A 13,722-nucleotide genomic window follows, 5' to 3' on the forward strand; every position below is an offset into this window, starting at 1 on the left:
TCTCATTCTCTACACTTCCCCCACCCCACCACAAAACTGCCTTATGTTGCAGTTATCATCTGTATCCTGTACCCAATCATCCCTGCATGTTCTAACAGGCAGCAGTAACATCTTTCCACACCTCTACCCTGCTATCCCTTCTCACCCCCATTATTAACCCCAGCAAAAACAATTGTGCCGTAATCCCCCTGATTAGCAGTGGCCATGTGTGCGTGAATTTGTGTGAGTTGTCTAACTCTCATAAAGGACTTAGCCTCAAGGCTTAAAATAAGCATTCTTTTTCACTGTGCCTTTCTATGATTCAACACCTTCTCTATTTGGTGAGCAGCAATCTATTGTTTCCATATTTTTGAACACACATAAAGATGGATACAGACTTCACCTATTGTACAAATACAAGGTGAATAGGTCATTTTTCCAGAAATAGTTGGAAGTAGTTGCCAGATGTCTGGCTGTTGCCCTGGGCTGTGGTGACGTTAAAGCACCTGAGATGAAAGCTTTGGTACCTGTTGCGCTTCTAGAATCATCTAGGATCCCCTATGTCAAAGAACCTTCTGATAATATTGACCTGGCTAATTCATTCACTTGGAGTGAACAGCAAGCAGCAGAAGGTGCAGTTATCTGGAATGAATGCAAAAGTGGGTACTAGCTACATAATGGTCTTCTTACCCTTTGAGGCTTTGCCCATTGCTTGAGCAAATATTGCATCACTGTCCATTGGGATTGGGGCTAATCTAATTGAAATATACAGACAAGCACAGTGATTTGCTTCTGTCAGTCATTAGCATTCTTAGGTAGGTCATGATGCCCTTCAGCAAAGTAGATAGCAGGTCAAGAAGGAAACCTAATGCCTGACTGGTGTGTTTGCTGAGAGGGGAATGGGGACTTACGTCCAAGATGTTGATCTCCTTTGCCAGTGACTGTTCAACACACTTGCTTGCAGCCGGCTGCAAATCATGGCTAATGTAACCACCTGGATTAAGAGGTCGTCCTCAGTTCCTAACAGTGGACAACTGAACTGTTAAATGCAGTTAGTCTTGCAAAGGGGTGGAAACTGAGCTACTTTTTCATAGCATCATTCACGGAACCCAATAGATGGCTTAAAACAGAGGCAAATCTGTGACAAGCCTGAAAGCAGATTTCTGATCCTCTACTATTGAGTGGAGAGCTGTAGGGTCTCTTTTCATAGGTCAGGAATGAAGGACATCAGAAAGTGGCTAGAAGGGTAGCAGTGTACAAGTGGCACTTTTTAAGAATTGAGAAACCCTTCCACACACCCAATAACTGATTTCAGAGAGCGGAGAATACACAGCTCATTAATTTCAGAGTGTATCATTCATCACCTAGTCACAGAAAGAAAATTGTGATATACTATTACTTCACTGCAGAACCATGGGTTGAAAGATCTAGTAACTAGTCTCACTTACAACTGATGATAATACCAACATAGTAACAGGGACAGAAGCCTGTTTGTGTAGCAGTGGCGTAGCGTGGTTATAAAGGTTGGGAGACTACAGTTCTTATAGGGAGACAAAATAGTACAATAAACAGTAATTTAAACAAATGAAACAAAATGCATCAAATAAAACAGCAACTACTACCACTACCACTACCACCACCACCACCACCACCACCACCACTAATAATAATAATAATATTAATAATAGTACGAAATAACTTGTTCAAGAAAGGATGACAAGTTGTAGAACTCCAGCAGCAAGAGAAGAAGTACTTATATTTTCTTGTACACAAGTGCAATGCACCTGTCTTTTCTTTCCCGAATAAGTCTACAACTCGGTCTACAAAGTTCTGATCACTGGATAGCTCTCCAAGTAGTGTCTTTTCTATTGCTAACGTGCTCAAACATGACGGGTGTTGGACACTGAATTCCTTAAATAATTCTTCACTCGTTCAAGAGTACTCATGCTTCGTTCTATACTTGCTATAATTGCGGGTAGGGTCAAAACCAAAAGCAGGAACTTCGTTGTTTCTTCAAAAACAGAGTTTAAATCATTGTTGACAATGTACTTTAAGAGGATTCTTGGAGATAAATGTTTTTTCTCATCAGCATATATGTTACACAGTTCATGCTCAAGTTATTCTTGTTCGTAAAAAGGATAATGTTCTAACAACTGAAGAAGTTTCAACTTTGGGAATTCTTTTTGTTACTTTGGAAACCACTTTTCATTCAAAAGTTCAACAAACTGAATTTGGGATAAAGTCTTTAACTCTTCTTTCCATCTGAACAATTTGCAAACCCATTATCTTGTAAGTTAATGCCCTGAGAGGTGTCTAGACTGTCACAGGATGATAAGTTGCCATTCAAACACAAGTTGCATTTAATGCATTCATCAACGAATGTTTCCATTCTTAATTGTCATAAATTTCTCAAAACAGTTCTTATTTCGTCATGGCAAGCAATTATACTGACAGATTTTGACTGAAGAATAATAAAGAGATGATTGACATAAACAAAGCACCCTCGGTAGATGCAAAGCAAGTAGACAAATGTAGGATCATCCATTCGTCGTTTCATTCCCGCAGCACGGCTCAAAGATTCTGAGTCCCATTGAGAGTCTGTATCATCAATTATAATTATAATTAAAAGCACCATATAACTCTGAGAAAAGACTAGATATTGTTGAAACTCCCTGGAATAAAAGTTTCAACGAGTGTTGCTCACATATGGCAGTTTAAACCCTTTCTCAGTTAGCAATACAGTTCGTTTTGCTGATTTGCTGAAAAACGAATGGAATATTCAGTACTATCACTTACAAACATGCGTACTTGTCATATGATTTTGGAGGCATGTAACAGTACAAAATTCAGGTGGTGTGTGTAACAATGAATAAACAGAATATGGAGACAGAACTGCTTCACCATTTGTTGTAGTCCTCTTTCTCTGCCCTCCATTACTGAAGCGCCATCATCTGTTTGACTAACCACTTTTCCTTCCACATTCCAGTCTTACAATACTGCATGAATAATGTTTGACAAACCTTCAGCAGTTTTATCTCCAGAAACATCGTAAAATCCAACGAATCTTTCCTCAATTTTGTCTGCAATACAGTACCTGAATATTATAATCATTTGACTCTTGCATGACGTGTCTGATGTTTCATCAGCCTTAATAGAAATGAAATTGCAGTTCTGAATTTCAGATTTGATTTTCCCATTAACTGACAAAGTTATCATTTCTACTACATCATTCTGTATATCTGAAGAAGTTCCTTTAAAGGTTGAAGATGATCAGAGATGGTCTTGGATTAACTGCTCTTCTTGCGCTAGTAAATCCAACAATTCCAGATAGTTACCGTAGTTGCTAGAGGATTCGTCTTCTCGATGGCCGCAAAAGGCTAGTTCTTGTTTAGAAATAAATACAATTGCCTGAATAAGACGAGCCAATACTCTCCTGTTGGATGCAACTTGTTCATTTTATGTTGTTGCTGTCAGATGAGCGGCTTCAGAAAGGGCTTGCTCAATTCTACTTTTGCCCAATAACTGAAATGATTCTTTGTTCTGCAGGTGATGTTTTGATATCTGATGCTTTTGTGCTCTCCTGTCAAAGTTCTTTATTGTACAAATGCCCTTGCTGCACCACTGAACAGAAGACATATATAACAATATAATCTATTATTAACTGCATTCGCAGTCAGCCAAGTGTACTTTACATACCAGGCCGTCAGAAAAGTGGATTTTTGTTTGGCTTCACTTTAAACTACACTGAATATAGGAATAGGTTGTTTGTCCTTCAATTCACACTTTTTTCGTTCGTTAATGTAGAAAAAGGCGTTTTTAATAAAAATTCTATAAGGTGTTCAGTTACTGGCTCACTCATGTTGGTGACAACGAAAATATGCGCTAAAATCACACAATAATGATTACGAACACAAACCGCACGACTTCACTTCCGCGTTAAAAGCCAGCATAGAAGCGGCAGAGACTAGTCTCGATACCTGCTGGCAAGTGCAGCGTACGGGCCTTCGTGGAAGAGGGGAAGTGGAGGGGAGCCGAGAACGCCACTAGCACAGACAGGTAAGGGGGGGTAGTCAGACACTGGGAGAAGGCGAGTCTCAAGCAGGCGCACACACACCAACACTCAGGGTGCGGCGGCGTGGGCTACAGAACTGGTGTCTTCACACATTTAGAGCTCTTAGTAGAAAGTTGTTTATATTTCTGTTTTGAATTACTATGGCATCTTTTTAAAGCAGGAATACAGGGGAGACTAAGTCTCAAAGTCTCCCCTCACGCTACGTCACTGTTGTGTAGGATAATGTGCAGTGCTCTAGCTTGTGACAGAGAGGTGTCGAATTCACGCAATGGATTGACGACGATGGGCTGGCCAGCCTGAGTGTGGTTTTCAGGTGTTTACTGATGCTCATTAAGGCAAATGCTGAGCTGGTCCCCATATTTCACCTTGGACACAAACAACTGATATACGACAACATACAAAGCAAACTTTACACGATTCACAAGACAAATGGTGCACACAACTTCCCTCCCTTCGGTTTTCTTGACACTGGTGTCTGGAGAGACATCTGGCTACAAAATATGCCAAAAACCTGAAAAAGTGGGCCTCATACAAGATGTGACAAATACTAGGGAAAAGAAGTACTAGATACAGTAAGGTGGCTGAAATCAAAAGATTAGAGGAATAAAATTTTAAATTTTAGCAGATTGCATACTAAATTACTCAGAAAAGACATACGTTTATATAAAAATCCATCATAAATGTTCAATATGTCCTCTATTGGCTGCACAGATGACATCTAACCATAGCTGAATTCATCCCAAACTGAGCGTAAGGTGTCTTGCCACTGAAGCTACAGCAGCTGATATCATGGTTTTTAGTTAATCAATGTCACGAGGTAATGGAGGAACGTAAACATATTGTTTAACATATTCCCACAGGAAGAACAGGGGACCTAGGAGGCCAAGAGTGTAAAGCCTGGTCTCGTGGTCCTATACACCTTATCCAACATTGAGGCACGTTGGCATTGAGGAAACTGCGCATGTTGTTGTGCCATTGTGGTGGTGCTCCATCTTTCTGATAGATGAAATTGTCGGAGTCAAGTTGTGGGAACAACCACTTCTGTAGCATTGTAAGATATGATTGTCCTGTTATGGTTTCTTCCTCAAATTTATTCTACTGCTTGTTCAGGAACGCCTTTAGAGAGGCACCGTTTCTTCAAACTGTTTATACCACCGTCTAACGTTCTTTGGTGATGGTGGTTTAGCATGAAATCAAATATGAAACGCCCGCTGAACTGGGATCACTGATTGAGTTCGACTGAATTCAATAACACAATACGCCTTCTGTTGCGCGGACACCATATTGTGCAAGACTAGCTGCACGCTCCAGGTCAGCGCTTGTAGTGACATTTATCATATTGTTTCTAAAACTCTAGACCATGCCGATTACATCTAGCGCTGTTTCAGTTACCTATTGACATCTCTCTCAGTATTATTACAGGCCATTCTTTTTGGGGGCACCCTGTATAGGCTGGAAACTGATGGTGGAGGTGTGTTTAGAGCATTAAATAACATGACAAAATGTAGTGTAGTTAGCAGAGATTCTGAAAATGAAATAATCTGGTTGAACAGAAGTGTTAAAGGGGCACACAAGCTACTATAGATCCCACCTACACCTGGAGCCACTATGACAGAATATATAAGGGAAAATTTGAAAGAAATTTCCCAATCATGTTATAATATTAGGGAGAGATTTCACCTTAACAGCTACAGCAATTAGAGTGGTTGGTAAGGACAGATTCATGCAATATGGTACCAAATAAATTATCTGAAAATTATCTTTAGCGGTTTGTCAGAGAACTGATCTGTGAGGGTTGAGACTTTGGAACAGACCTGAACTTTTGGATTCAGTTAATGCTAAGCCAGGAATCAGTGATCATAAGGTAGTTGCAGCATCAATGAATACAGGTGTCAATAGGAACATTATGAATGGTAGCCCTGCGCCTGCTACACGGACGTCTGAGTCACAGCTCTTGTACAAGATAAGTAATTTAAGTAGTAATAAACTGTTTTTTAACACTTTAAACTAATTTATTACGTTAAATATAGTGCTCTGCAAGCGTACCATTAAAGGTTTTTGTCTTACTCGCGTATTTTCACAGTAATCACGTAAAGTTCGTTTTGTTTACATATCGCGGCCAGGCCGAACTTTTGAGTTTTCAGATTAAACTTCATACCGCAATCTTAAGTGCATTTACTGATAGTTTAGTGTGCTAAATACGTTTGCTGCCCCTTTATATCTGTAGAGTATCGTCATCTCTTAAGTAATTTCCAGTAAAAAACTTCTGAACCACTGTTTACATAGTCGCGAGTAGGCCTAATTGTTCGTACACGTATTTTCATTGTTTTCCGGTAACTTAATTGGCTTTCTGTCACTAAAATCGATTTGTACCATGAGTGTAAAGTGCCTGACGTGCCGTAGGATCGTTAGCTCCGGGGTCTGGTGTGATGGATGTAGTAACTTTTTTCATTGGGACGACTGTAGTGGCGTGGGAATTGGGAAAATGAGCGAGACTCATCAGTGGTTCTGTAGGCTATGCAGTAGAGATAGGAAGATTGTGGAACAGGAGGGGAAAATTGCTGCCCTTCAGGCTGAGTTAGATGAGGCTAGGCGAGAACTGGGCAGGTTAAGGGGGGAGAAGGGTAAACAGGGGTGGGAAGTGGCAACAGGCATGAAGAACAGGCCAAGAAATTCTTCTGACAGCTTTGTTATTAATGTACAAAATAGGTTTGACCTGTTGCCTCAGTCAGAAACTGATGAGCCTCTCACAGAAGTAGATGTAGACAGGGCTCAACAAGCTTTCAGCAGCAAATTGATTAAGAATGTAGGGAAGTCTGCAAAGAGAAAGAAAGTCTTGTTGCTAGGTAGTTCGCATGCTAGGGGTGTGGGCCAACTTCTGCAGGATGAATTAGGGTTGGATTACCAGGTCACAAGTTTTTTCAAACCTAGTGCTGAGCTTGGGCAGGTTACAGAGGATTTAGGTTCACTATGTAAAGGTTTTACTAAGGAAGACACCGTGGTTATTGTGGGTGGGCCAGGCAACAGTATTGACAGAGATCCGGGGTACAGCATAAAGTGTGACCTGGCAAAGATTGCATCGGCATCGAATCATACCAGTGTTGGGTTTGTTTCGGTTCTGGAGCGCCACGACCGACCTCATTTGACCTCTTCTGTCAGGAGAGTTAATTTGGAGTTGTAACGGCTACTTGGATCTGGTGCAGGGTCACACATTGGTGTGGTTCCTGTTGATTCACTCTGTAGGTGGGACTATACTAGACATGGCCTACACCTCAACAGGAAAGGGAAGGGTAAACTGGCTGGGCTGATAGCAGGAAATTTAAAGGGAGGAGGAACTACATCTCATGGTGGAAACTCTTTTTTAGTGTAAGATCAGTGTCCAGTGGGAAACTCAGCCAGGCAAGTACTAAAGATGTTATAAAAGTTCAAGATACTCACAAAAGTAAAGTGAAAAATAATGTTAGTATATTTCATCAAAATATTGGGGGATTGAAGAATAAAATTGATGAGCTTCTGCTTTGTTTAGAAGATATAGAAACCAAGAATGTAATAGATATACTATGCCTGTCTGAGCATCACATTGTCACTGATATGCAAAAGGTTAGCATCAATGGGTACAAATTAGCTGCACATGTAAGTAGAGATAATATGATGAGAGGAGGAGTTGCCATATATGTCAAAAGCTTCCACAGTGCAAAAAATTTAGAAACTAAAAAATTTTGTGTAGAGCAACATATGGAAGCATGTGCCACTGAACTTAAACTAAAGGATGGCACTTTCATAATTGTAACAGTGTATAGGTCCCCCTCAGGGAATTTCCAGCTATTTCTAGAAAACTTGGATGCTTTGTTGTGCTATCTGTCAGACAGGGGGAAGCAAATTATCATTTGTGGGGATTTCAATGTTGATTCCCTGAAAGAGTGTAATAGGAAGAATGACCTTTTAGTATTACTCAGTTCTTTCAATTTGAGCTCCGTCATTGATTTTCCTACTCGGATAACAAAGAACAGCAGTACATTGATAGATAACTTTTTTATAGACCAAGATAAGTTTAAGGACATAAATGCTTATCCTGTTGAGAATGGTCTTTCAGATCACAGTACACAGCTTGTTACAGTACATGACATAGCTCCATGCAGTATAATAAATCAGACTTTCAAAGCAGTGCGTTCAATTAACAATATAAATATTGCAAACTTTAGGGAAAGCCTACAGCAGCTAGACTGGGATGAAGTGTATAAGGAACCCGATGCAAACTTTAAATATAACTTATTTCACAATACATTTTTAAGGGTATTTGAAAATTGTTTTCCCAAGAAAATAGTTAAACATAATTCCAAGAAAACATATAAAAAACCTTGGCTAACTAAAGGAATAAGAATATCTTGCAACCGTAAAAGAGAACTGTATCTAACAGCAAGAGGGAGTACTGACCCCGAAATTGTTCAATATTATAAAAACTATTGTGCGGTACTAAGAAAAGTTATTAAAAAGTCCAGAAGCATGTGTATCATGTCTGAGATCAGTAACTCTGATAATAAAATTAAAGCAATTTGGAATATTATTGAAAGGGAAACAGGGCAACCAAGAGCACAGGAAGACTTTAGTGCAATAAAACTGAATGACAAGTGCACTAACAAACAATCAGAAATTGAAAATATTTTGAATAATCATTTTTTAAATGTTGTGGAGAAAATAGGATCTAGATCTTCACTAGAAGAGGCAAGGCTATTAATAGAAGAGGCCATACCTGCGCAGTTTGAAACAACTGTAATTCCACCAACCTCTCCCTCTGAAATCAGTAAAATAATAAACTCACTGAAAAGTAAAAGCTCTTACGGAATTGATGGCATTTCCAGCAAAGTACTTAAAGCTTGTTCCCCACAGATAAGTAGGATTCTCAGCCACGTATGTAATAGCTCTTTGGAGCAGGGTGTTTTCCCTGATAGACTGAAATATGCCATTGTAAAACCATTGCATAAAAAGGGGGATACTTCGGATGTCAACAACTACCGCCCAATCTCTCTTCTGACAGCTCTATCAAAAATTTTTGAGAAAGTAATGTATTCAAGAGTAGCCTCCCATATTTGTAAAAATAAAGTACTAACAAAATGTCAGTTTGGTTTTCAGAAAGGCTTTTCAACAGAAAATGCTATATATGCTTTCACTGATCAAACCGGACATCACCCATTGGTATTTTTTGTGATCTCTCAAAGGCCTTTGATTGTGTAAATCATGGAATTCTTTTAGATAAGCTAAATCATTATGGTTTGAGTGGGGCAGTGCACAAATGGTTTAACTCATACTTAACTGGAAGAATGCAGAAAGTTGAAATAAGTGGTTCGTGTAATGTTAAAACAACAGCTGATTCCTCAAACTGGGGTGCTATCAAGCACGGGGTCCCACAGGGTTCGGTCTTAGGTCCTTTACTGTTCTTGATATACATTAATGACTTACCATTCCACATTGATGAAGATGCAAAGTTAGTTCTTTTTGCTGATGATACAAGTATAGTAATAACAACCAAAAACCAAGAACTAAGTGATGTAATTGTAAATGATGTTTTTCACAAAATTATTAAGTGGTTCTCAGCAAACGGACTCTCTTAAATTTTGATAAAACACAGTATATAAAGTTCCGTACAGTAAATGGCACAACTCCAGTAATAAATATAGAATTTGAACAGAAGTCTGTAGCTAAGGTAGAATTTTCAAAATTTTTAGGTGTGTCCATTGATGAGAGGTTAAACTGGAAGCAACACATTGATGGTCGGCTGAAACGTCTGAGTTCAGCTACGTATGCTATTAGGGTTATTGCAAATTTTGGTGATAAGAATCTCAGTAAATTAGCTTACTATGCCTACTTTCATTCACTGCTTTCGTATGGCATCATATTCTGGGGTAATTCATCGTTGAGTAGAAAAGTATTCATTGCACAAAAACGTGTAATCAGAATAATTGCTGGAGCCCACCCACGGTCATCCTGCAGACATCTATTTAAGGATCTAGGGATCCTCACAGTAACCTCACAGTATATATATTCCCTTATGAAATTTGTTGATAATAATCCAACCCAATTCAAAAGTAATAGCAGTGTGCATACCTATAACACCAGGAGAAAGGATGCTCTTCACTATGCAGGGTTAAATCTGACTTTGGCACAGAAAGGGGTAAATTATGCTGCCACAAAAGTCTTTGGGCACCTACCAAACAGCATCAAAAGCCTGACAGATAGCCAACCTAACATTTAAAAATAAATTAAAAGAATTTCTAGATGACAACTCCTTCTACTCATTGGCTGAATTTTTAGATATAAACTAAGAAAAAAAACTTAATCATTAGTGTCATGCAATATTTTGTGTAATGTAATTTCTTGTACAGACATCTTTTATTAACCTGACACGTTCCACATCATTACGAAGTGTCGTATTCATGATCTATGGAACAAGTATTAATCTAATCTAGCAAGATATTTCTCATTAGTAAGTGGAACAATGAAACAGATTTCAAATTACTCGAGTAATCAACATCAAAGATTCATTCCTGGGACTGGAAATATTGCATACAAATGGACAAAATTCAACAGTATTGTGCAATATTCCTTACACATGTGTAGTCCATAAGAACACTGCCCATGAAAGGGAAGTCCTGGTACACCACACACCTTATATATTCAGGAAGCTTTGCATTCACACGAATTTTAAATATAAGAACTGTAGTTGGGCAGTTTTACTGCTGGAATGCCTTGACTAAATAATCATTCTGTGTTAAGCAACCTTGGGAACCCGTCTCAACCATACTCAATTTTGATAAAATTTGTATATAATATACTTAAGGTATCTATAAGAACTTCTGACAAGTTTCACCTCTATTTGTGACATGGTAGAGCAGTTTTCACAGTGGCCACTTTATTCAGAACTGGAAATCTTGGTACTTGCATTCCTAAATTAATTTTTTGCACACAATACAGAAATAATATACATTAGAAAGCAACACTCATGGCACAATCTCTCTTCAATCATGCTAAAAAAAATTATCACATGTTTTTAATGAGACATAGGTGGTAAGTAAAAGGTATTGCAAATGTGACTATTAGTCAGTGCATTGTCTGTAGCACTGTCACAAAATTAGTGAGTTATGAGCTTTCTTACAAACATAATTTAGTAAACAAGAAGATGATATCAAAGGTAACTAATAAGTCAGAGCTGTTAACTTTCAAAGTGTTTAACCTACTAACAAAATCTACTGAATTACAGACATGATGTTCCCCGTTCTCCACAAAAGGTCTTAACAACAAGGCTACATATTTGTCTTTCCTTGAATATGTAAACTACACCCATGAGTGTGGGTTCACTAGTTCAATAGCTTGAATCATGCGAGACATACAGTTGTTAAAGAGTTTTGCTGTAGCATTTAACACACCAGAGGCAGGCAAGAGTCATAAAGAAATTTCATCATAATAAGAAACACTAAAAAGTGTAGGTGGAATTATTTCTTGGAATACCGTCATAAAGAGCTCTCTGTTAGTTTCTTTGTGGGATCTGGAAAATACAGTTTTCAGAAGTGGATGAGTTTTCTGATAACCAGTGGCAAAATTGGCTCCAGGAAATTTTCTATCGATGTTTTAGCAATTTTGAAATCTTGGATCTGAGAAATGCCACTTTACATGCAATTCATTCAACGTTAATTAGGAACAATACATTTTTCTTTACAAGTAACCTTAATATTGTTAATACATTTTCAGATGTGGCTAAAATTATCAAAAATACTTTAATGGAAATTTCTGAGAAGTTATAGGCACTTAAATGCCAAATACTAAGTATTGAGAGTCATGGATTTATGAAATTACCTATGACGTGTACAATCATCTACAAACAAAACTTGAACAGCATCTGAAACAATTAGGTTGAGACTACTAGATGACTTCAAATGAAACAATCCAATAAGCAGTATGACTTCTCTAAATAATTGCCCAAATATAAAGATGATCATTTGCAAAAATTATGCATTGCAAATGTTGGTCAAAATGACCAGTACAGGACTCAATAATAAATGAAAGCACAGGTAAAGAATATTTGCAGTGGTTTTCATTTGTTTGTTCCTTCCTTTCTTTTTCTCTTACCATCCTTTTGTGTGCCTGGTTTATAAGATGTACTCAAATTAATTTTAAAACTAATATTTACCAGATGAATAATGTATCCACTAGAGACCTGCTCCACTTTTGCGTCTGTAATGCCTTCTTGTGTTATCTTTTGGACAAATTCATCAATATCTAATGATCCCCAGGTGTAGTTTGTAGGTTTTTTGTTTAACATTTCTTCAACACCTCTAATCCGCTTCTTGCTGGACACTGATGAATGTGGTTTCATTTCATCCACAAGCATCTGGAAAAAAGTTGTACCCTTAAATGTAAATTTACTTTAATGGAAGAGTTTGGACATGATCTCCACACTGATCTCTCAGAATTATAAATGCAGTATATAAATTATATTTTCCATCAAGGTAAGCCTTCTCCAATTTGGCACTTAGAATGAAAGGATTTTTGCTGTAGTTTAGTGTATTACCAGGGATGATTTAAATTTAAAATCAATTAATAGCATACAGGCCAACTGATGGGAAGCTTCATTTGCTGGTAAGCATACCAATTTGACAATACAACACACAACAATGCAACCTCTAATAAATTTCTCTGGAACTTCTAACTTGAAAGGATGGATAAGTTTCTGCGTTTTGCCTTAGAATACAGCTGAAGCAAGTGGAGCCTAAAATAAATGGCATTAACAGTGAGTACTGCACGTATTCGAAGAAGGGCTGTCACAGATTTGTTTCAATCATGGGAGACCATCATGGAAATGCTGAAAACCTGAATCGGGGCACACTTGATGATATGCACCAATTATCCCAAGAAAGCCAACTTACAAAGCTCCAAAAACCGGCATTAAGTGAAGAATGTAGAAAATATTTCAGCCCCATATGTACTGCTCCTGTAGAGATGACAAAATCAAGATTAGACTAATCTGAGTACATTCAGACGTAATTAAGCAGTCACTTCTCCCACAATACACAGCCAACTGGTCAGGGAAGAAATCCAAAAATGTAGTACAATGATAAGTTCTCTCTACCGTGCAGTTAACAGTAGTTTGCAACATTTTTATGTATTTGTAAATACAGAAAACTTAAATTCTAACAAAAACAATGTGAAAGAAGAATCTACTAATGATGCTAAGGAGACTGAGAATTGTCACATATCCTGGTATAAATAATATCGTACAACATCCAAAAGTTCAACACACAAATATAGTTATATAGGTATATCTATGCTCGATGTACCTTTCTTAAAGTTTTGATAGAATGTATAGCATACTAAATAATAAGGGAAAGTAAAAAGACACATTGGGGATGATAAACAGTGGGTTGCAACAAAAATGGTAAGACCTACATGGAGCCAAAGAAGAAACATAAACAGCGCTGCATCAAAATAATCATTACCCCAGCGACATGTGCATACTATTAGAACACATGCTAAGTGAGAATACATTTTCAGGACCATGTCAATCTGCCATAAAAAAGTGAAACAACTCCTGGAGAAAATGTCCACATCCAGAGAAAAATATAAATAGTTTCCAAATATCAAGCTTGTCGACCATCCCATAAATAAGCCTTGAGCACACA

General features: G+C 38.0%; 1 protein-coding gene across 1 annotated transcript in view; it reads right to left on the reverse strand.

Annotated features, from left to right (window-relative positions):
- LOC126351252 (integrator complex subunit 9) overlaps positions 1-13,722 on the reverse strand; it is a 98,548-nt gene that overhangs the window by 9,814 nt on the left and 75,012 nt on the right. The window contains exon 12 of the mRNA XM_050002587.1: positions 12,234-12,434. Within this exon, the coding sequence (XP_049858544.1) occupies positions 12,234-12,434 (201 nt within the window). The remainder of the gene's footprint in view (positions 1-12,233; positions 12,435-13,722) is intronic.

Source organism: Schistocerca gregaria, chromosome 1, assembly GCF_023897955.1.
Source record: "Schistocerca gregaria isolate iqSchGreg1 chromosome 1, iqSchGreg1.2, whole genome shotgun sequence".
NCBI lineage: Eukaryota > Metazoa > Arthropoda > Insecta > Orthoptera > Acrididae > Schistocerca > Schistocerca gregaria.